This window comes from Panthera leo, chromosome B4 (assembly GCF_018350215.1).
Source record: "Panthera leo isolate Ple1 chromosome B4, P.leo_Ple1_pat1.1, whole genome shotgun sequence".
Taxonomy (NCBI): Eukaryota; Metazoa; Chordata; class Mammalia; order Carnivora; family Felidae; genus Panthera; species Panthera leo.
In genome coordinates this window covers 95527637-95551755 of record NC_056685.1, presented here as the reverse complement: position 1 = coordinate 95551755, position 24119 = coordinate 95527637, and the positions used below count along the sequence as shown (strand labels likewise).

Below are 24119 nucleotides of genomic sequence, written 5' to 3'. Positions count from 1 at the left end.
CTTCTACATGATTGCCTTCATGGCAATTTAAGAATTTATTTTCCTTTCAAAATATTTGTAGGCAGTTTTACTTCACTGAGGTGGAACCATCTAGTGCCGATACATACAATTTGGCATCTCTAAAAACGATGTGAATATGAGTAAACTAACAATGTCCTACATTATCCATTCATGGGGGATTGGTGCTGTGGAAGGATCCTTTCTGAGGAAAGGGAAAGGAGGATTAACACATCCACATGGTCATTAAAATGAAATTGTACTGGTCACAACTTTTACTTAGTAATGTAGGCCATTTAAAACCCTATTTTCTGAACTCCTCTAACCATCTTTTAAGGAGTTTTCAGGTTTGAAAACCTGAAACTAACCTTTGTAAGCAAGTGGTTCTGCCCCTCGCCCCAAATAATTAGATTGGTGAGTTTAAAAAGGAATCGGTGGAAATCATGGAGAATCTTTTTTGAACATTTCAGTCTGCTTTTTAAAATCTGGGCTTACCTAAATAATGTGATTGATGTATCTCTTATATCTGAAGGAATTATACAAGCAGCATTTAGACTTGTTTTTCACTCTCCAGTATCAACAAGGTCTTCAGCTTTTTCCACACTGAGAGATATTAAAAACAAACAAGTTTCCACTCAGCTATTTTTTAGTTACTGCTCTGATGTACTCAATCTCATATTTTTTGGTTTTCAGTGTTTGAAAACTTTTCCTCTCACATGTTAATTAGACACATGGAACAAATGCCACCGATGAAAGATGACAGCTTTCGGTCACTGGGTAAGCTGGCGGTGACACAGAATTGGAAGGTAGGTCGTAGGCTATGCTGGCACTGGTGAAGGTTACCAAGGCTTGGGTTGAGTCACAGGACTGCTTCTCGACATCGTCAGAGTTAATAGACATCAGGCTTGGGTTTCTCGATCTTGTCCAGAAGTGGGTTTGCTTTCCCAGGCTCCCCAGATCTTCCTTAAAATGGGGATTGAAGAGGATGTAGAGAAGGGGATTGAGACATGCAGGAAGCGGGACAATCACCAGAAGGATAAACTTAATGACTTCAGGACTGATAAATGTGAGGTTTAGCAAAGAGGAGAAGGACAAGAAAGCCACAGGGCAGTAAAGGATACAGTTGGTGAAGAGCAATAGAGCGATGTGTTTCACCATAGAACAGTCCCAAATATTTTCCAGGTCTCCCTTTTCCAAATTGCAGTAGAGCTTGGTGTAGGCAATGGTCATCACCAGGAAGCAGAGGGAGTTGAGCAAGACGAGAGCGACCATGTAGCCTGTGGTGCTGGGCTCGCCAAAGGGCAGGGGTAGGCAGAGTGGGGAGGCACTGAACTCACTGCCACCCAGCAGTGGAACCGTGGCGATGGTCAGGGCCAGCACCGCACAGAGCAGAATGATCACTTTCAGACTGGAGAAGGGGGTTTTCCTTTCAAATTTTGCAGAGCATTTCACAGAGAACCCGCGCTCCAGGGCTGCCAGAGTAAGCAGGAAAACAGATGATTCCGAAGCAAAAATGGACAAAAAGCCGACGACCTGACAACCGACCCCCTGCTCCCACCACGCACCATGCTGTGCAAAGCTGCCAAAAGTGAACGCGTCCACGCCAGCCAGCACAGCACTGGAGACCCCCATGAGCATGTTCACTGCTGCTATTAACCCAATTAACAGTTTTATGGAGGAAATGTACAGAGAGGCTCTGAACACTGTGGAAGTCACCAAGGCATTGCAAGTAAGCGCCAAAACTGCTATGGTCCATACTCCAATTCTGATTAGCCAGCTGCCAAACAGGTATTCGCAGAGTTTGAAGGGGCCTAGAATCCAAGGAAGAAAAAGACTGGGTATCAAACTAGGGTTTACAACTTCTGCCAATTTACCTTTTTGTTTCTCTTATTAGGACACCAAGAGAGAGGCCAGTAACAGCTAGAGGTAACACACAGTTCCCTTGTGGCATGCTCTACTTTCTTTAACTCCCGTGAAAACATGAACACCAGGTGCTCATATTTTCAAGCTTGACACAGAGAAATGGAGATGGGGAATTTAAATCACTTGATTAAGATCCCTCAAAGAATGCAGAGTTGGGGCCAGGTAAAAAGCCAGATCTCCTGGGCTTTTCATTATATTTTTCTCAGAATGCTTCAAAAAGGTTCTGGAAGTAGAGAAAGAGGATCCCAGGGAAATACTCTATAATATTAGAACAGGAAGCAATGATAGTATGAAAATGCATTTCATGAACATTTCATCTTAGGTTTGGCTTGATGTTTGATGACATTTGATGTTTGAGAGCCAGAGACAATCTAGTTGTTGAAAATAAAATATCAACCCTTCCCAGCTGTCTTTTTTTTTTTTTTTTTTTTCAACTGGTCCATTCTGTTCCTGGGAATGGGACAAACAGTTATGTGAAGTCAATATTTACAGAGCTCTTTTTTTTTTTTTTTTTTTTTTTTTTTTTTACTTATCTGTACTTATCTATTATTTGCTTTAATCAAATAGCTATTTAGGGAAGACAAAAGAAATCGCTTTCAAAAATGATTACATGAAGCAAGATTCCTGCATACTAGTTCAGGCTAAATTGCCAGTATCTCTTAAAAAATTGCATACACTTCTAACTATATGATTGATTCTTTAGTTTTCATTAATCTGAATCAAAAGTCTTTCACAAAAACCCTCTTTATGAATGGAGACCAACTCCAGGGAATGAACATTTTTATTTTAAAGGTCCCCATGGGGAGGGATATTTAAGAGCCACAAAGGTGGCACAGATTTTGCTTGGAAGTGTAGCCTGTATGTCATTGATGGCCTCGGAGTCAGTGGTGGGTACTGCGCTGAGGCAGTGCCGATGCCCTTCTTCTTCTTCTTTTTTTTTTTTTAATATGAAATTTGTTGTCAAATTGGATTCCCTTCTCACCTGGGGAAGGCGAGCACTGCGCCGAATGAAGGGCTTTCAGGTCTTCCTCAAAGTCCAGCAGGAAATCTTCAAGATCACGCTCATCTGCAGGAATGAGAAGCCCTGGAATGGTGAGTTCTGGCTCTTGTTTTGGGGTCTACCTCCCAGGGAAGAAAGTCTTGGATTGTCCTTGAGGGACTGAAGGGAACTGAAGGCCAGACATCCCACTTTTCCCTGGGCTCTGGCTTTCTTGCAAGTCTATTATAAAGTTGCAAGTCTATTATAAAGTTCTAATCAAGCTACTCTATGACATAGTATTCCAGACGAACTGAGGGTAAGGAAGGGTAACCCCAGGCTCCCGGTGATAACATTTTAGTTCTACCATTCTGTTCTTAGCTCATGACAGCACAAAATTGCACTGACTTAAATTAGAGAGAGGCTGTGGGCCTCTCTTTATCCAATTACCAAACAGTTAGATAGCTATAGTGCAAATGTCCTGGGCTGTGTTCTCTGAGCACAAGAGGGAGAATCAGGTATAGTAAGTTTCAATCTTTCCTGGGGAATTCTGCTTAACAAAGGGCAAATCAAGTTACTGCGTGGTGCTTAGTTTAGCTACTCATAAAATAGGAGTTTTGTGATCTAACATACAGAATTGCTGCCCTTGAAAATAAACTCCTTTGAAGTACTTTGTTTTTCTTGTTCATTGTGTACCTTCTGGCACATAATAGGCACTCTTAATTTTTTTTAATTAAGTTAATAAATATAGTAGAGTTAATAAATATAGTAGAAATTAGCATGGATGAAGCAGGGAGAGCAAAAACTAAGGAAAAAACAAGAGCAAAAGACACATGCTGTGGCCTAAAACAAAAAAGCCAAGGGCCAAAATATCTGCTCCTTAAACTGGTATGTTTACAGGAAGAAACGTTAAGGTAACGTGCAGACAGACAGAATCAGACAGACACACTTGCTTGGGAATCAACAAATCATTAGGGTCCAAAGGAAGAAAAGCCAGTCTGTTTGGACTGTGTGCAAACTTGCAGGGTTGGCAGGCAAAGGAAAGTGGGGGCTGCCATGGTGCCTCCTCATTATCACAGGTGTGGTTTGAGGTGCATTGCTGTCTGTTTAAGTAAGGTCTTACTTCAAGGAAAGCCAAGCGCTTTACAGACATTATCTCATTTCACCTCCCTGACAGATACCCCTATGGGGGGTGGGAGGGGAGAAGGTTTTAGAATTAGTTGGATAATAAGTTGGATTCTTAGGCCTTTCTACTGACATATGGAGGCATCTAAATGCTTATGTTGTCCATTCCTCCCAGGCCATAAGAATAAAAATGGATTTTTATCTTCTGGAGAAAAGTACTCAGAAACATGTACAAAAAATATATCCATAAGGATGAGGCCCTTTTAATATCTTACGGAAATACTGACATCAATATTAAGAATTACCCCTGAGGACAGTATATGCCAAGGGAGATCTAATTATAAATACAAGTACTGTATTAAGAAATCACTTCCAGAAAAAAATGAACCTTTAGAATGATCCTAAGGGATATTTCTCTTACTCTGGGAGTCTTTAAGTAGTGGGATTGAGGGGCACCTGGGTGGCTCAGTCAGTTAAGCGTCTGACTCTTGGTTTTGGCTCAGGTCATGATCTCACAGTTCATGAGTTTGCCCCGTGTCCAGCTCTGCTCCTTCTCTCTCTCAAAATAAATAAATAAACTTAAAAAAAAAAAATAGTAGGATTGATTTCCAACTTGCTGGGCTGGTTACATAAGGACTTGTCTGGAGTTCAGATGACCTGTTTGATGACTTTTCAAGACCATTGTAGATAAAATTTCATCACTGTGACATAATAGGACTTACCTTGAATTTGAAACATTCCAGCATCTTTCTTATGAAGGTCATCTGTACTGCTGTTGTCATCTTTATTCCATTGATTAGAAATTTTATAGACATTCTCACATGCTCCAAATGCACAACACTGGTAAGCATAAGGCATTTCTATAACCCTTTAAATGAACAAAACCAAACAAAAAACACACACTTAAAGAAATGGATTATTAAATATAGCGTTCATCTTCTTTCACTCAATAATTCTGTCTTTGGATTTTAGCCTTAATTAATAATCTAAAATATTAATTATGTGTATAAAGATGTTCATTACAGAACTATTTATAATAACAACGGAGTTGTTAAAAATTATTGCCATGAAATGTTGACAATTGCTAAGGTTGAGTGATGCATATATTATATTATTTTCTCTACTTTGGTGCTTGAAAATTTCCATAATAAAAAGGTTAAAAAAACGACGGCTAGGAAAATTGTAGCACCATTAAAAAGTGCTTATAGTATGACATAATGGAAAGTAAGGAAAACATGATGTAAGCGGTATATGTACTGTGATTCTAACAATTAAAAATACATTGGAAACAAAGTCTGGAAGGAAATAAAAAAAAGTTGTTTAGGGGATATTTTTAGATTTTTACTCTCTTCTACTTTACAAACTCTCTTTTGGGGTTATAGTTTTAAAAGTATGTAAAATGTACCGTGGTTTAAAAATATATCTATAAACACAAACACACACACACACACACACACACACACACACACACACACACACACATATAATATATATGTGTATATACATATATAGTCTTTCAAGGGATTTTTTTTAACAATAATAAGCATAGCAAGTTTTAAAGAGCATTACTTCTTCAAAGAAATATAAATTTAGTACATTTTATTAGAACATATAACAAGCTAGATAAATTTAGAAATGTAAGCAGTACGACAATAATATTATAATGTTATTTAATTATGTGTCCTAGTTTATATCCCATGGATCAATGGTTTTCAAACTCTTTCCATGAACGCTAAGATTCTGGGAGGCATCTTTGAGAAAGAAAGGAAATGTGGTCAGGAAGACGTTCTTCCCCTCAGGGCTTATCCTAACAATGCCCCAGGGGTGGGGGACTTGAGGGCATGAAATGCAATTCAAAAGAGTCCCTTGACCTCATAAATTTCGAAAACTACTATAACACGTCTATTATTTCGCATGGCCACAAATGTATCTTATTAGTTTTAATGACAAACTCACTTGAGTTCTGGAAAGTTTTCAGATGATATCAAGCTCTGTAAGGCATGATTTCCTGTTAATTTTAAGTGAGTTAAACCATGTAACCCAGTTACAGGAAAAGACGACAGGAGGTTGGACGATAGGTCCCTGCAAAACATCAAACAACAATTGGCTTTTAGTCTGTGTTAGCAGAAAGCGTCCATGTTGAAAAAAAGCAACTTAAAGATTATTAAACTCCTCCATAAAAACTTCTTAGCAGGGTCTGTACCCTCCATGGTAAAAATAACCATTGTGGGTTTAGCTACTGATAACATGTCTATTTACAATCAGAATTGCAGGGGGAAAATGTCCTAATTGCATCCAAATTGTAATTTCTATAATAAGCTGTATTTTACCAGGTGGGGACATCAAAAATCCATAGAAGGCGCTACACTTAATTTGAAAAGAGATGTTGACTGGAATAAGTTAGGGATGAGGGGGAAGATGCTGTCAGGTTTATTCCCTATCCTCCCCTTAACTTCTGTCTGACTAGCTCCTTCTTTCTCTGCTAGCCACTGGAGAGGGGTGAGGAAAGGGTTCAGAGGCCCAGAGGGGAGGAAACGCGGGACAGGAAAGTTTTCTCTTAGGATGGCAAATATAAAATGAAAGCCCTTTGGGACTGAAATGACATCTTATTCCACCCCACCTGACTGCTCGGCGAAAGTGGAAAATTTCACTTCAATAAGCAGAACAGCTGTCACCCAGCTCTTCAAATACGCAGTCAGGGCCCACATGGCCTTGGAGGGGCAGGGTTCCTCCCTGGTCTGACTTCACTCGAGTGTGGAGAGAACTGAGGGCTGGGCAATCTGTGTGTGGCGGTTTCTTCAGCAACACCGACATTTGTGAGGAAGTTAAGTGGCCCCCAATTTCTTAAAATATGCCATAAACAAGTCATGAGATACTCACAGCTTTCTCAGAGATGGCAAAGTGGAAAAGGCATTGGGATGAATAACGGCAATTTTGTTCCAAGCCAAATTCCTATTTAAAAAAAGAATACATATACAAGGCAAATGAGAGGATGATATTTTAAAAAGATGGTGTGAAGTTTTACCATATATATTCATTCTCTTACCAAAATTTAGCTTCCATTCAGGGCAAAACAATTAGTTGATCACATCAGATAAAGATATCAGTAGTAAAAATGACTAAAGAACGGACTTGAAATCAATCTTGTTTTAAATCAATCAAGGAGAAATCATTCAGGTGGATATTTTAGATTTTATTCTCTGTGAAAAAGGTGACTTGAACATGCTTGTAAAATTTTATTAGGGTGTCTCTGAGGTGAGTAGGGATAGAGGAGCAGTAAGACAGGAACTTCTGAGGCTCTTCCACTGACAAGCAAGTAAATGTGAAGTAGATAAAATGTCCCTGGAAATGTAATGAAATGCAGCAACACTTTGTGTACATTGTCAGATATGTCAGGCTTTAAGAGAAACACAGAAGTTTTTTTTTTTTTTAATGTTTATTTATTCTGAGAAACAGAGAGAGAGCGAGCAGGGGAGGGGCAGAGAGAGAGGGAGAGAGAGAATCCCAAGCAGGCTCTGTGCTGTTAGTGCAGAGCCCAACATGGGGCTTGAACTCAAGAACCATGAGATCATGACTTGAGCCATAGGTCATGACCTGAGCTGTAGTAAGATGCTTACCCAACTGAGCCACACAGGCCCCACACAGAGAAGGTTTTTTTTTTTTTTTTTTTTTTTTTATAAGGGGCACCTGGGTGGCTCAGTTTGTTAAGCATCCGACTTTGGCTCAGGTCACGATCTCTTGGTTCATGAGTTTGAGCCCTGTGTTGGGCTCCAGGCTGACAGCTCAGAGCCTGGAGCTTGCTTTGGATTCGGTGTGTCCCTCTCTCTATGCCCCTCCCCTTTTCACGCTCTGTCTCTCTCTCTCTCTCTTTCTCAAAAATAAATAAACATTAAAAAATAAATAAATTCCCAGTAAAGGAGATGTACATTTAAATTCTTAGCTGCAAAATAAATATAAAAGGGTGCTAATATGTTGGAAATAAAATCCTTTGATAAAAGAAAACCTACAATTTATGGAGAAATAAAATTCACTAAACAGATACACACATGCACACGCATACACACTGAAATGTAGGTGATTCAGCAGGAATAAGAACTTCCACATTTCAAAAAAGAAACAATGAACTTAAAACTTGTATTTTTAAAATGCCTAACTAATAAGTATAACTAAGGTATAGACATTTGAGGAAACTGAAAGTGATCACTGTCAACTTCTCTAGCACAAATGAGTGATTTATTTATGGTACTGAGCCTCTTGAATTATCTTGGATAAATGGTATTCGAAGAACATTTATATTCCTTTGAAAGTCTCCCTAAACTGGGTGAAACTGGAAGGCTTTTTATTTTGATCCATTCCTGCTGCCAGAACAGAAAAAAATTTTGGCTAACAAGGGGAGGATATGGTAGGGAAGCAGTGGGGGAGCCACATTTGGGGGTTGGGTAATTGAGTGAGGACACAGTCTTCTCCTGAGCTGCTCATAAAACTTATGTCCAGTGAAGGAAGCAAGTCATGCCATCTGTCAAAGTCTCTGGTGGCTGTGAGTAGAACATGGGTGCCCAGGGAGCTTCACAGAGAGGAATTATCAGGAGTATAGGCCAAGTCCTGCCATGGGGCTTTATAGCAATTTGACTGGATTTAAAACAAATATGGGAGAATTTGTATGTTCAAAGGACTGTAATTCCACTTGTGTTGGTATGTCTGTGTGCTGGAATGTTCGCAGCAGCCCCGGGAGGAGCCACTTCCACTCTCCTACCCTGTTCTGTGCCTGGGGCTGACCCTGCAGGCCACGTGCCCAGGGGCTCCCTACTGTCTGCAGTCAGAAGCCCAGGAGAGACAACTTGGGCACCTGTGCTCCTTCTCTGTTTTGGAATCTTGTCTGGTGGCAGCTGCATGTTTCTCAACCACAGCATCCCTTCTCTGTGCCTGTGTTCCGTTAGCCTCAGTCTTGGCCATGTTGTTGGTTCCCGAGAGCCCATCCCTTGCTTACTCCCCACCACCACCTATGCAAATGTCTCTTCATTTGCACCATTTCCTGCCAAGACCCTTACTGATACATCTTAAGAGGATATATACTTGTTGTAATAATGATAACAACAAACACCATCATGATACTATTGCATATTTACCATGTGCCAGGTTGGGTTATGAGTTGTTTTTTCACACGTATTGTCTCATAACCCTTAACACAACTCTAAGAGGTAGGTATTGTCATTAGCCCCATTTTACTGGTGTGAAGAGAGGCACAGAGTATTAAGTGACTTGCTCAAAGTCACAGAATAATCTCAGGAGCTGGGATTCAAACTCAAGCTAACTGACATCAGAGAACCTGATGATGTTTCGCTTGGAATATGTTTGGAATTCTTAAGTAAATAATGAGAGCCACTGCACCTCACCCTGGGGATAAGAAGATAAAAGAGTTCTTGTCATTTGGGGGCCAGGGCATAGTCTACCCGTGGCAGAGCTGAGTGTTGAGTCCCGTAGCAGAGAACGTGCAAAGTGCATCAGAGTGGAGTGGGCTCGCAGATCTTGTTCTTGTGGCATGGGCAGGGGACGAGTCAAGGGTGGAGAGGAATCCGATGGGCAACAGGAATAGGGGAAACGGCCACCATGTGTCAGGGGACTGGAATGCCTGGGTAAGAGTCAGGAGGTTGGAGTCAGATTTTGAAGGTGGTGCTGGGAAGTCTGGTGTGGATTTGAAGACAATAGGGGACTAAAAAGATTCTTGAAGCAGGGAAAGTACCATGATTAGACTTCTGTTTGAGAAAGATTCTCTTTAGAGAATGGGATGGATGAGTGGAGACCAATGATGGGCCAGTGGCAGAAGAGCAGCTGAACTGGAGTTGGCAGAGTTGGGTGAGTGATGGATGTGAGGTCTAAGGGGCTGGAAGAATTCAGCGACACTCATACATGTAGCCTTCAGGATCCCATTCTTTTGCTATCGTTAGAGATCAGTCTTCTATTTCATGTGCATATGAAAAAAAATTTTTTTTTTTGATGAGAACATTTAAGTTCTACTCTATTAGCAAATTCAATGACATAATAGAGTGTTATCAACTGTTTCAGCCTTTTAAAATGGAACTGACCTTTGGAAACAGCCAGAACTCCAACTGGATGAAAAAGGCAGGTAATGAAAGGAGGTAATGTATTTTTTGTTTTACATTTATTTAAAAAAAAGTAGAAGAACTTCACAAGCTGATATAAAACAAATGGGAAGGGCAACATACTTAAATTCAGAACGAGATAGTTTTCAAGGTAAATTTTTAGAAGATGATTCTTAAAGGTAAATTTAAAATGTTTTGAGGAATAGTATTATTTTACAAGGATATAGTCTCTTAAGTATTCAGAAAAACTTTAGGGGGCGCCTGGGTGGCTCAGTCGGTTAAGCCTCCGACTTTGGCTCAGGTCATGATCTCATGGCTCCTGAGTTCGAGCCCCACGTCTGTGCTGACAGCTCGGAGACTGGAGCCTGCTTTAGATTCTGTCTCCCAATCTTTCTGCCCCTCCCCCACTCATGCTCTGACTCTCTCTCTCTCTCTCTCTCTCTCTCTCTCTCTCTCAAAAATAAACATTAAAAAAAAAAGAAGAAAGAAAAACCTTAGGGAAAAAGGGGGTTTTATCAAAATATACCGAGTTTAAACATTCTATATTGTCATTATTCATCAAAACTACATTGAAACTCAGTTTGGAGGTGAAAAAGACTTAACTGACACAGAAAACAATCTGTTACCAAGGTTTTCTTTTTTAAGTTTATGGTTAATACATGGTGTTTTCATTCATAAAATGGAATTAGATACTGTATTTACAATTCTTACTCATCTGATCAACAGAAGCCTTTCCAGGGCAGTTGTGCTCAAACCTTAGGGTACTTGTTAAAAAGCAGATCGTCGGGACCCACCTGAACCACCTCAGAGATTCTAACTCATGAGGCAGGTAAGGACCTGGAACCTGCATTCTTGACGGTGGCCCCATGACGGCTCTTAAGCACTTTGAGACACATCTTGAAAACTGTTTCCCCAGGAAAAACGAATGGGCAGGAAGTATTGTGTGGTCATCCCATTTCCGTGTGGAAATCCCTACCAATTCCAGGCTGCTGACAGAAACGCATTTCGTAGGTGATTCAACAGCTTGGCCTCCTTCCTCTTCATTCAAGTTTCATATCAGAGAGCAGACTGCAAATTTACTACTTTTGAATATACTCCTGGAAATTATCACGAGCAGGATACTTGCCCTTTGATGGCAAATACAGGCACGAAAGCCCAACAATTCCAGTGTCCAGTGGAAAGAAAACATTGGGGAAGACCCGAAAGAGAAAGAAAGCGCTCTGTGTTGGGAAAGGCGCTGGCAGGCAGTACTCACAGAGCTCGGAGGCTGAGCAACTGCTGGAAAGTGTCAACTTTAATTTCAAAGATTTCATTATGTCGCAGGTCTCTGAAACGACAGAGTTCCAAAGATTGATTTCAAAGTCACTGGTTTCAAAGATTAGTTTTCGGAGTACTTCTATAGAAAGATTACCTGCCCTCAATCAAAGGAACACATGAAATATGAGTGTCAAGTGACTGATTAAAAATTTTTTGTTTTGTTTAAAGAAGAACATTCCAATTTATACACTTAAGCGTTGCCGCTCTTTCAGAGCAACGAGTTCTTTCGGGTGGATGTAAAACTATATTCCAAATGCCATCATCATTCAATCACTTGGCGCCTGCTGGCTCTGCCTTGTGAGTCATTCTAGTATTCTTTGGGGGTCTTCAAGAGAGTCAAATCCTTACCTTTTAAAGACGGATTTGTCTTTCTTTTTCTCTCTTAATCACCCAAAGGCATTCAGGGAAAAATTAAGTGGGAAAAGACCGATGGTTAATATTGTTTTTTGTTTTTTTTTAAGTTTATTTACTTATTTTGAGAAAGACTGAGAGGGTGGGGGAGGGGCAGAGAGAGAGGGAAAGAAAGAAGAGAGAGAGAATCCCAAGCAGGGCTGTCACTGTCAGCACAGAGCCCGATGGGGGCTCCGTCACGCAAAAACCATGAGATCATGACCTGAGTGGAAACCATGAGCACCCAGGCACCCCAGATGGTTAATATTGTTTTGATCAAAACCGAAGTATGTCTATAAAGCAATAATGCTGGGGCGCCCGGGTGGCTCAGTTGGTTAAGCATCCAACTCTTGGTTTGGACTCAGGTCATGATCTCCCGGTCCTGAGAACAAGCTCCTCATCGGGCTCTGGCTGACAGCGCAGAGCCTGCTCGAGATTTTCTCTCTCCCTCTCTCTGCCCCTCTCTGACTCTGCGTGCACTTTCTCCCTCTCTCGAAAAAATAAATAAATAAACATGAAAAAAAGCAATAAGGCTGATCCTTTGTAGAGGAGGCAAGAAGGTTAGCATGTTTCATGTGTAAGTAGCATCCATGGCACCTCAAATATGACAGACAAATAGGGCACCTCCTCTAAGGATGACTATGTGGAACCAACACCCCAACAAACCCAAGTCCTTCCTGTATTTAAAAGTAACGTCACTCACTGGATATATAAGTTTAGAAAAATTCCAAAGCTCAAATAAACTCAGTTCTTATATCACCAAGTTTGGGGGAAGAAAGAAAAAAAGCATAATAAATGCTTTACTTACAGTACAATGCATAGAAAAATAATATTATCTGTGTTTCCCAACTTAATAGGCATCCTACACAGTCACTCCTTGTGTGTATAAGAAGGGAAAAGCACCAAATGCCTCCCCAGCGACCTGCAGGGCAAGCAAACCAATGACCCCTGGAAAAGTGAGTTTTGGCTCTTGTTCTTTGCTAAGTGGCTTAGAAACTATTATAGACGTACATTTTCTGAAGCTTTTGGCAGACTGAAAAACTGGGTAAATCTTCCAGCAGGTTGTAAGATAGATCTCTGAAAAACAGAAGGTACAAAAGGGAAAATCTGTTATATATTAATCTTAAGGAAACATGCTTTGCTCTCCTTTCCTCTCCAAGATGATATATCTCCCAAAGGCAGACTCTGAACGTTTCCCCAGCCCTGACATGGAGCAGGTAGTCAGAGGCATTATTGGATTAAGCATAGATCCAAACGTTTACTGAAATGTGGCTGTTGTACTTCTTTAATTGATTTAAATAATTTACTTAACAAATTTATTTATATTTTGTTAGTGATGATCTACAATGTTCTAGCTATTATCTTGCTGAAATGAGTCCAAATTAAATTAAATAATTGTGTCTCTCTTTCTAGGAGCTGCTATATCTCTACAGCTAAGAGAATCATTGTTGGTTCTTTTCTAATCAGCTAAAAAAAAATCCAACAACAAGTCAAAACATAGCACTAACTTTGAAATCAATCACTACAAGGGGGAAAAAAATCTAAGAAAGTCTTCAGCCAAAACTCAACAAATTACAGAATAACAAAAACATCTGGACATATTTATAGTATAATATAACTAATCTAAAACAAGCCATGGTAATTTGCAGAAAGCTTAAAAAAAGAAAGCTGGTAGATAAAGTAACATAGATATTTAAAAAAAATCTTGTCTCATGTTTTAAAAGTTATCGGCTAATCAACTAACACACTTTCATGCCTGATTCTAATTCTTAAAACCAGATCGCCACCATGGAACTGAAAAATCCATACTGTTTTCTAAGAGGCTTTTAAATTATCTTGTTCTTGTAATTGATCACTTTTTTCTACATTTAGTGAATAAATGGAATTCATATAGAAATACAGTTCAGTTACCACACACAAATAATGCAAATGAAGCTGTTTGCAAACACAAGTTTGTAGTTTATACTAGAGGCTTGAAAGACCAAACTAAACCAAACAAAATATGAAAAAACCCAAAACCATACCCCACACCTACGCACAAATACACCTGGTTAAAAATTCTGTGTATATTTTTAAAAAGTAGTAAATGTGATAAAATGGACATACATTTCATCAAAGCTGATAATAATTTGGTTCGCTCATCTCCACACACTGCAAGGAGACAAATCCTTCCTGTGCACCTCCTTAGTAGAGGATACATAAAACCTTCTTCCATGTAAAGACCCAGTGTCACCTTCTACCTACCTTCTACCTAATGATTTTCATGGCTAACATTGATGAAGCACTTCTTAAATATAGACACCATGTTTACAGCTTTACCTAAATTATTTCATTTGACCTGTGGTCACCTTATGAGGGAGACACTGATTATCACCATACAATGTGAAATAATTTGCCTAAGATCACCAGCTACTTAGTGGGGAAAGCCACACACAGCCAGGGAATTCCCATGGAGGTGAGGCAACTTGGGGGCAGTTTCTTCATGTACAGGTACTCAGTGGATGATTCAGCCAAAGGGTGGAAGCTCGCAGACCTATGTTTCCAGAACATAAAGTAGACTGTAGTAGAGGTAGGGACCCTGAGTCCTATTCTCAGCCTCAACTTGGATTCTTCAACTTCGTCAATATGTTGGTCAAAGCATTATACCTTTTTTAGTTCTCTCCTTAAATGAGAAGATACCTGCTGATCTTGCAGTGTTGTGAAGAACAAATCAAAATTATAGGTTGAAGTGCTTTGAAAATGACAAGCTTCTGTGGTTAATGGATTTGTATTCTTTCAGACCTCTCAAGTTTCAGCTTGAGGAAAGAATAGCTTGAAGAAAGAATAATGGTTTAAGGGAAATGAGAAAGAAGTTGGTAAGAGCTAACACTGCCTGAGAGTTTACGATGTTCCAGTGCTGGTATAAGTGTCTGACATGTAGTAATTCATTTAATCCTCATGATGATCCTCTGAAGGAAATGGCTATGTCTCTATTTTATAGACTGGGAAATGGAACCCCAGAAGGGATAAATAACTTGCTCAAGATCTCTTGCTGGTGTATAGAGAGACGGGATTTGAACCAGAAAAACAGACCAGGGACTTTGCTCTTAGCCAATTTATGCAATTCTAGACCTGGGTGGTTTACCATTTGCTATGTGACATAGTGGAGACAGATGCAGTTTAAATGCTGGCTCCTTAAGTATTAGCTATAGCCTGTGAAATCTTAGTCATGTTATTAAGCCAGTTTCCTTGAGAAATGAGGGTAATTATGCCATTTTGGGTGGGTAGGCAGAATTCTAAAATGGCCCCTAAGATTTCCACTACCTGGTGTTCATGCACTCTCTCCTGGTATTCAATCAAACTGCCTGTATTTGAATTTGGACTCTGCTACTTTCTTGCTGTGTGACTTTGACAAATGTGCTTAACTGTCCTAATTCTCAGCTTCCTCATCTGTATCTACACCTCAGAGGGCGATGTGGGAGAAGAGGAGGAGACTTACTCTATGTTCCCTCCCTTTACACACAAATGACTGACTCCAAGGCTGTCACGTGGTGTTATTACAATCTCCTATCACTGAACAACTGAAGTCTGAAGTGGCTAGGGGGCTGGGGAGAGGGGAAGGCAGAATCATTATGGCAGACATTCCCATTCTTCCCCTTACACTTGTAGTGCTGCTTGTACCTCTGCTACTGGGTGAAGCCTGTGGTGGAATTAGAGGCATTCAACTGACACAGATGTCTCCTCTGTGAGAACACAGCCATGACTGGAGACTAAGGGTCCATTCATTAAGTTCCCACAATGCATGAGAGGATGGTAATAGGGTTGGGAGTTGAGGGGAAGGGCTGAAAATGGAAGGTCAAAACAAAGCTCTTCAAATTCCTATAAACTACTTTTCAGAAAGGGAAAGGCAGAGGAAAAAAAACCAACAACCCAAGTCAACAGAAATAATAAATGCAAGCTGTTTAACCATTAGTGGAAACACTAGAACATGGCACCCACAACTATACCGGAAGAATGTTTGGTCACCTTTATCAAGGTTTGTATGGGTCTGATAACTTAATTTTTTATTTTGGCATCCATATTGGGTTTTTAATCCATTAGGTAATTTTTTTCTGCTCTGCAAAGAAGGGGAAATTAAGTTATCTAGGCTTGTTCATATCCATTTTCTGACAGGAAACGTGTGCCAGTTGAAACTCTAATGGGAGACTGGATGGAACTTGGGAACAAAGGGTGTGCCGCCACCATTACCGGGGTCACATGAGAGAGTCAATTCCCTAACCCCCCACGGGGGTGAGGGAGGACCGACCTGCTGGAGCCCTGCAAGGAAAGAACTTTCTCCCCTTTTAAAGCATTATTGAAATAACGCCTGCCATTTTGCTCCTAGATGGAAGTTGCCTGTTTACACAATGTTACTGCCTTCCTGATACGCACAGCACTTGCAGATTAGGTAACTGATCGCAGGCGGTTTGAGGAAGAGATGAGATCTGTGCTCCAGTTAAAGTCCTGTTGAAACACAAACCAGACATAATTCTTTTATTCAGGCATTGCACAGTGACATATTTTTATTCACTGACTTTAAGACTGGTCAGGCTTCAAGGGCAGTGTGTGTGCTGGGCCAAGTCAAGAGCGTATTCGAGTACTTACAAACTCTCCAGGCTCGCAGTTCCAGTTAAATCAGGAAATTCAGTTATTTGTGAGGCACCATTCAAAGTCCTAGAAGGAGGGGTACATGAGTACTATCAAAAGAAGTTTCCAGAAAGGGGTAATTTTAGTGCCATTTTCAAAGCACTTTAACTGAAAATATGCATGTGGTTTTTACAACAACCCTACAAGGGAAAGCGATCTGCAAGAGAAAAACTTACAGTGTTCTTAGTTCAGGTAAATGTTGAAAAGCGGATCTTCCAACAAGCTGAATGGGGTTGTCATAGAAATGTCTGAAAAAAATCCAAACACCAATGTCTTAGTATAAAAGTTGAATGACAAATGAATACCTGTTCAGAATTTCAGGGACTATATTAAGTGTGTGTAACCGTGATTATACTATATTGTATAACATCCCAATTACTTGGTATCAGGCAAACCTCAAAAATGTTTTAACTCACATGAGGAGGCTTTGGGTAAGAAATCCATACTATATAAAAATGAAAATTTCTGATAACAAGGTAGGCATGAGTGATAGTTACTAAGGAGAAAAGCAAGTGAGCAGACTATAGGTATACTTAAAAATCTTCCTCTTCCTCCAACATCCGTGGACCATTCATCAAGTGGCAAGAAGGTAATTCAAGGGGTTGCCAGTCATATCATTAAATAAACAAAGATGAGTACATATATTTATATGAAAGTTAGTCAAGTCTTACAACATACAAGAAGGACTCCTCAAATTATTTGAGAGAAAATTTGCTACTCTGCTTTTTTTTGGTGACATTTAGTTTTTTAAAAAAATTCATGACTGCTTTTAAAGGTAAGACATTATTAGAACTTAAATGATATTTTGTTTTACAGATTTAAAAAAAATGTTTACTTATTTATTCTGGGAGAGAGAAAAGAGCATGAGTGGGGAAGGGGCAGAGAGAGAGGGAGAGAGAAAACCCCAAGCAAGCTCCGCGCTGTCAGCACAGAGCCTGACGTGGGGCTTGATCCCATGAACTGTGAGATCATGACCTGAGCCAAAATCAAGAGTCAGACACTGAACCAACCGAGCCACCCAGGCTGTCCTACAGATGTTTTCAATGTAATGGTATTTGAATTGTCTGGTCAATGGAGCCCTACAAAAAGTTCTCAGTTGACACATCTTAGTTCAATGAAATTCAACTAATATTTATTGGTGTCTACTGTGCTCAAAGTATGAGGGTCGGTACTGTAGGAATTTAGAGACTGATTCACTAGGGAAGCCGTAATTAAGTATCTACTATGTGCTTGACATTACGCTAGATTCTGGGAGTTTGCAGATGGGTAAAATGTCCCTGCCCTAAAGAAGCTTGGAATCAGTTGGGACAGAACAAATAAATAGCAGCACCCCACGTCCTGGTTGATAAAGTACTTTCACATGTATAGCTCAGTTGGTCTACTCAACAGCTTTATGAGATCCATAGCACAGATACTTAGATATTATTTATCTAATTTTTGGAGGAGGAAACTAAAGCTCAGATACTTTGGCAAGTACATTACTTCCCAGAGCTTTACTTTCCTAATTTGTTAAGCTGGAATAATAAATCTTAGTTGTAGGGTTTGTGTAAAAATTGAAAGAGCTAATGCTTGTGTGACATCTGGTATAGTACCTGGGATAGAATTGTCACCCAACCAACCTAAGTCCCCTTCTGTCCTCTTACCCTCCAACCTCTTCTCTTGGGTTAGACAATTGGTAAGAGAAAGAGCTAGAGCTAGAAGGTCTTATGATTAAAAATGGAGTTTTCATCATAATATGACACTGTCCCTTATCTAGACAATATGCTTGTATGTATATAATTGTGTTCATACGTGTGTATGTATGTATCCTGGGTAGATATGAATACACATGCTTGTGTACCTAAGTATCACAAATACAAATAAGGAGTTAAAGGGTTCTTAGGAGGGAGTTTTCTTGTGAGATCAGGAAAACCTTAATGGAATATCATTGGAAATGGGCCCAGGAAGACAGAATTTCAATAAGCATTGTGAGGGGATGGAATCATAGGAGCAAAGGAAATAAAAGAGTTTTGTTCTATGAGGATAGCTTAGTCCATCTGGGTTATGGCATATGGTAATTGAGGAGAGCTTTGGGGAGCTGGTCAGGAGACTCACTATAGACAATCCTGAATCTCTGTATGTTTCACAGCAAGAGAGTGACGGATGCTGTGCTTCAGGGTGACAGGTCTGTTAGCGGTAGAGGCAGGGAGGGTGGCAAAAATGTCGAGGTGGTGGCTGGCAGAGGCTGGGGGCAGTGGGCATGAAAAGAAGTCACACGGAGGACGGGGACCATAGAGGTAGACATGGGGACTGGGTAGCCAATGGGACAAGGGAAGCGTTCACACAGAGTGGGAGCTGGGGATCCTTGATGGGGTGGCAGTGGCAAGAGATAGAGGCAGAAGCAAGGAGAGGAGAGTTTCAGGGAGAAAACAGTGAATACCATAAAATACTGGATAGAAGCACTAATAAATTTTGGGGGCTTCAAGTCCTTTCTCAAGTGGTATTAGCATATCAAAAGAGCGATTAAAAAAACAAACCCAGGCTTGTGGCTGCAAGGAAAAAGAAGCAAAGGCAATGCAATTTGCCAACTCTTAATATGTAAATACTCTCTAATGAGGCCTAATGTTTATTGGCAATAGACTTTAAAACCCTTAGTTTGCCAACATACTGTCAACATATTTCAGAAACGATGAATGGTATTTTTTTTTTTTTTTTTTCAGTTGTCAGGGCTAATTGGGATTCCAGCTCATTGGTGACAGATGCTACCCGGTTCCAAAAAGCCTCTTAAGTTGGCACAGGATGAATATCTACCAAGAAATGCCCCTAGAGTCAGGTTCAACAGTTGTCCTTACTCTCCTCCTGCATATCCAAGACCCCTCCTGCAGACCTCAGGCCAGTACTACGCCCCAAATCTGCCAGGGGTCTTTAACAAAGAACAATCCTAATGCCTATTTTCATCTTCCTGTATGTCTACAGATGATCAGTCTTCTGTCTCTGCTAAAATGTGAACATACAACCAATTAATTATACGTTGTAGTTGTAACTCTATTTTATGCTTTGATGGCATATAAATCCCCAATACACCTTTTAAGAATATACACATCTTTCTAGGATTACAACCTAGCTTGTAATTCTATAAATGTGACTCAATGCTTGGGCTTGGTAACAAATCGATATAGAAACCTAGCATAAGCCAGTATGCCCCAAACCCCCACCATCAATGGAGTCTATTGCTGTAAAGGACTCCCATTTGTACGTAATAATTTATATTTCGAGTATACTTGGATTTAAGTTCTGAATGATTAGGTGACCTTGACATTGATACTCTGAAAATGAGTTTTATTCCTTAGAAAATAGAGATAAGCAAAACTATTTCACAAGATTTTTGTGAAGTGAGACAAGGCATCTGAAGATACGAAGCATAATGCAATGCACACTTGTAGGGTATAAAAAAAAAGAATCTTTGATGTTATTTTAGCATTCAGCTAAAACCTGACAAAACATCTCTCCATACACTTCTCTGTATAGATTCTTACACTGACAAAGACCAAACTTGGGAAAATATAGGACACTCATTGTATTATATTTAAAAGTGCATTATGTATTATATTTCAGGATGGAAAAATCAAAAAGAACTATGGCCACTTACATTGTAATAAGAGAAGGATTGCCTACAAATGCTTTCTCAGGTATTGACTTGATATTGTTGCTGTGAAATCCTCTAGAAAGAGAGGGAAAATTTTTTTTTAGAAAATAACGTGTAGGGTAAAATTATGTAATGGTACCTCCCCCCCCCCCTTCCTGTGGCAATAATCAACATCTTTGGTAACTAGAGGATACAGTTAAATTCCTCTATGCATTTTGAAGCTTATGTGCTCACTAGGAGAAAAAGAAATCACGAGCTCTTATCTTGAAAGAGGAAGAAAGAATCTGAAAATAATAGTTGTGCTTTATGGAAACTTACAATCTAATGTTATAAAAAGAAATTCCATCTGTTAATATCCAATAGAGCACCATTGTATAACAACTTGAGAGAGAGGGAACCATCTTTGGAGAGGGGATTATGATCACTCCTTCTGACCCCATTTGAAGCTAGGAGAAGAGAAAATTGACTTAAGCTGCTGTGAAGCAGAGATTTAAGTAATCTCCTTATGAGGGCAAAATTTCCTGAGCTGAGGGAAGGTGCTCAGTGAGTGTGTAATAACAAATTGACTCTCCTGTGTCGGTGCTAATGTTGTCTGAATGGCAGAGGGGCAGAGTCAATGATCTCTGGGTCCCATGTGGGCCGGTGGCTGGATAAGGTGAGTGACAGTCTTTGGGTTGCCTAAGCAGAGACCACGATGACTTCCCGGTTCAGCCACACGTGGGGTTCCTGAGGGAGAACCCCCTCCTAAAGGCTTTTTCTTACAAACAAGCCCTGTTGTCTGCCTCCTTTAGCTGTGTGTCTTATTTCTCTCAGCCAAGAGGATAGGCTCTATGTTTATTTTTCTTTCCAAATATTGGAACATTCCTTTCATACATTATTCATATTTTTAGGTACAAAGAAAAGGCAATTAAATTTTAGTATATAAAAGACAATATATGCAACCTAGGAGCTGAAAGTTAGCTTTACCTTAGTAAAATTGTAAGTTTTTAAAAATTAAATATGACTCACAGAGTATTTAAAGAATATGAAATAATGTATGTGAAAGCATCTAGCATAGTACTAGGCACATGCATTTGATTTCTCTAGTCCTAGACTTATGCAGCCTAGAGAAGTTTGTTTTTCAAAATGCTTGGCAAATAACTGAATTCCATAGCAATTTTCTATAAATCTATGAAGTATATAAATGTTGGGGAAATATAGCTTAGGAAAAGAGTATGATTTAGAGAACTATGTATATTTTTTTAAATATACACATATTAGAGAAATCCATTATAAATTTAAAAAAGACTATCTGATGGTAGAGTAAATTAAAATATATTACAGGTTTACTTAACCATTATTTATACAAACTTATTTATTTGTTTAAATGTTTATTTATTTATTTTGAGAGAGAGAGAGAGAGAGAGAGAGAGAGTGGGGGAGGGGCAGAAAGAGAGTGGGAGAGAGAAAATCCCAAGCAGGCTCCACACTCAGCATGGAGCCCAACTTGGGGCTTGATCTCAAGACTGCAAGATCACTACCTGAGCTGATATCAAGAGTCAGATGCTTAACCGACTGAGCCACCTAAGTGCCCCTATACAAGCTTTTAAAAATCTTCTAGTCAGTCACACTATGTACAATAATCAAACATATTTTAAAGTGAATTCACAAAGAATAGAATTCTCCCATTAAATCTGTCCTAAATACTTACAGTTCTTTAAGGTTGGAGAGTGTCCTGATGGCAGTGGGAAATTCATCAAGATTATTATAATTTAAATCTCTGAAAGTAAGTAAATAGTATTTTCAGTTTCTCATTTAAAAATTCGAATATACTACTTATACAGAGAAAGTTAACATGCCGTCCAATGGGGCAGGATCACTGATAAAAGTTCTCATTCCTTCTCTTTATGGAAAGAGATTTTCTTGGCTTGCTGACCAGTATGTGCATTAAAATTGGTCATCACACTGATCATGAGACATTTCAGAGTCAAGTCTCAGTGGCACAGAGGCATTTAAAAAAAGGGAGGGACAGATGACAGTGTTAACGTTCAAGTAAAAGGGACGTTTGGCCAGGTGTTGGCTGCTTGCTGATGTAGCCGTTCACCTGAACCCGGCTCACCAAGCTGCCCGCTTGTGTGTGCTCTCGTCCTGGCTCCTGAATCACATCTCCTTTCTTGTTCCCACCTACACCCTCTGACCTACCCCCTGCGTTTCAGAGTCTCGCCTGAGAGGGCATCTTGGAGAGCTGCTTTGTCCCTGACTCCTGATGAGTCCATGTGTCTCTCCCAGGCTGAGGTCCAGGATGATAGCCTGCTTCTGGAGAGGTTTATGTGGTACTGGGTACTCTCAGGAAGGGCATCGGGTCTAGAGTTTCTTCAGGGTCACAAATAATGATTCAGATCAGAAGTATGTTTTCCTTGGTCTGTGAGGCAGAGCTCTATGTTATCCTTCAGGCACAGAGATGGAATGGCCAAACAATTTTGAAACATTAATTTCTCGATCTGTTATGACACAAATGGCTTTTCAATTCCATTACTCACAAGCGCTTTATAGACTTACTCCACCTTATGCCTACAACTTCGTATGAAAAAGTAATTGCCTCCTAGTCTCTGGGAATGTCAGATTTCCCAGATGACGCAGAAAAACCTTTTGGTCAGGCAATCAGATGTGGTTAGATCTTCCTCTATGGAGAAGAATTGCTTTTTAATTTTAAGAGAGATAATTTGACCGAGTTAAACATGAATCAGGATTCCTACTTGTCTGGCACAAACCATCCTTAAGCTATACTGCAGGCAGGAAACTCGTGTCTTTTGTGGACATAAATTTTCTTCCTGTTTGTAAATCTCTCCAGATGCTCTGTTTTGATTAAACGAGGACTGGGTCCTTATAAATTACTTGGGTTTCTAGTGAGGGAAAGGAAGAGGTTGGGAGTAACCAATTTACTGATCCTCTGTAGCCCTGGGCAAGGGGAGGGGAGGGGAGGGGAGGGGAGGGGGAGAATGAGAATGAGACTCATATGAATTTGCCCAGAAATGCTTTACTTTTTACATGAAATCCAAGGTCTTCATCTCAAACGTGGGGGGGGGGGGGGGAAGGAGACACTATTTATGGAAACACCCTTCAAAGCCAATACTGTTTTTTGTTCCTCCTCTGTTGGAAAGGACTGGAAGGTGCTTTGCATTGCTAAGATATCATGCCCAGCCCTGTGTGGATAAGGGAGAAGTTCTAATTTTACCAAGCAGCTCATGGGAATGGCTTGCTTATGCCATGAAATTGACTTCAAAGTCCTGGATAAGTTCATCTTTGGCATCTCCTTATGAGGATGGTTCCTCTCTTCTAAGAGGAGGCACAGGGTGATTTAAGTAACCCTGGAAAGAGAGCGTGAGCACTCATTGACCTGGAGAAGACCACTAACAACAGATGGTCCCTCAGGAAATCACCAGACCCAGACCTGGTTCGAAGCTAAACCGACCATGTACGAATGCTAAGCTCTGTATTCAAATAAATAATGGGCTCCAAGGCCACAGAAGAGATGGTCTTTGGTATCTCTTGGGTCAGAGCCAACATTGTAGATTCAGGCCCTGTGTGACTTACTGTATTTGAATATTAAAAATATGGGAGTGAGAGGGGGCACAAATGGAAGCATGCCCTTTCTTCCAGAACACTCAGGACCCTCACTGCCTGTCACCTTACCCTCATTATACCTCTCTCACTCAGCTAGGGCAATGAGTAGCAGCTCTTCCCCTGGGAAATGGCTGGAGCCTGGTGAGGTCAATGAGAATTCTTCTCACCGTGCCTCTGGGAAAGGCTCTTGGCGGTCAGCTGGCTGGACTCTATTTTTATTATAGGTACCAATTCAGAACTGAACTTTTGACCTATTCTTTGGAAGCAGTGTATACTGGTAAGCATGGACTTCAGACTCAAACTAGGGAAGAAGCAAATCCCAGCTATGCTACTGACTAGATATGTCATGTTCGTAAAATAACTTAACCTGACTAGAGCAGAAAGTGGGACAGTGATG

At 40.2% G+C, this 24119-nt stretch overlaps 1 protein-coding gene and 1 long non-coding RNA gene across 3 annotated transcripts in view; one reads left to right on the top strand and one right to left on the bottom strand.

Moving 5' to 3' along the window:
* Nucleotides 1-701: 701 nt before the first annotated feature.
* The window catches only part of LGR5 (leucine rich repeat containing G protein-coupled receptor 5), a 128074-nt gene continuing 104656 nt past the window's right edge, over nucleotides 702-24119 (bottom strand). The window contains exons 7-18 of the mRNA XM_042947177.1: nucleotides 21810-21878; nucleotides 20123-20194; nucleotides 16671-16742; nucleotides 16453-16521; nucleotides 16240-16311; nucleotides 12841-12906; nucleotides 11378-11449; nucleotides 6902-6973; nucleotides 5978-6103; nucleotides 4744-4889; nucleotides 2903-2986; nucleotides 702-1808 (exon numbers count right to left, since the gene is read on the bottom strand). Coding sequence (XP_042803111.1) covers nucleotides 721-1808; nucleotides 2903-2986; nucleotides 4744-4889; nucleotides 5978-6103; nucleotides 6902-6973; nucleotides 11378-11449; nucleotides 12841-12906; nucleotides 16240-16311; nucleotides 16453-16521; nucleotides 16671-16742; nucleotides 20123-20194; nucleotides 21810-21878 — 2008 coding nt within the window. The 3' untranslated portion in view covers nucleotides 702-720. The remainder of the gene's footprint in view (nucleotides 1809-2902; nucleotides 2987-4743; nucleotides 4890-5977; nucleotides 6104-6901; nucleotides 6974-11377; nucleotides 11450-12840; nucleotides 12907-16239; nucleotides 16312-16452; nucleotides 16522-16670; nucleotides 16743-20122; nucleotides 20195-21809; nucleotides 21879-24119) is intronic.
* LOC122224836 lies at nucleotides 8716-23671 on the top strand. Of its 2 annotated transcripts, none has more exons than XR_006204954.1 (5): nucleotides 8716-10145; nucleotides 12687-12785; nucleotides 13243-15844; nucleotides 20089-20162; nucleotides 23260-23671. It is a non-coding gene; the product is annotated as an uncharacterized LOC122224836 (long non-coding RNA). The 2 variants fall into 2 exon arrangements; XR_006204955.1 differs by having other exon boundaries at nucleotides 8716-10158.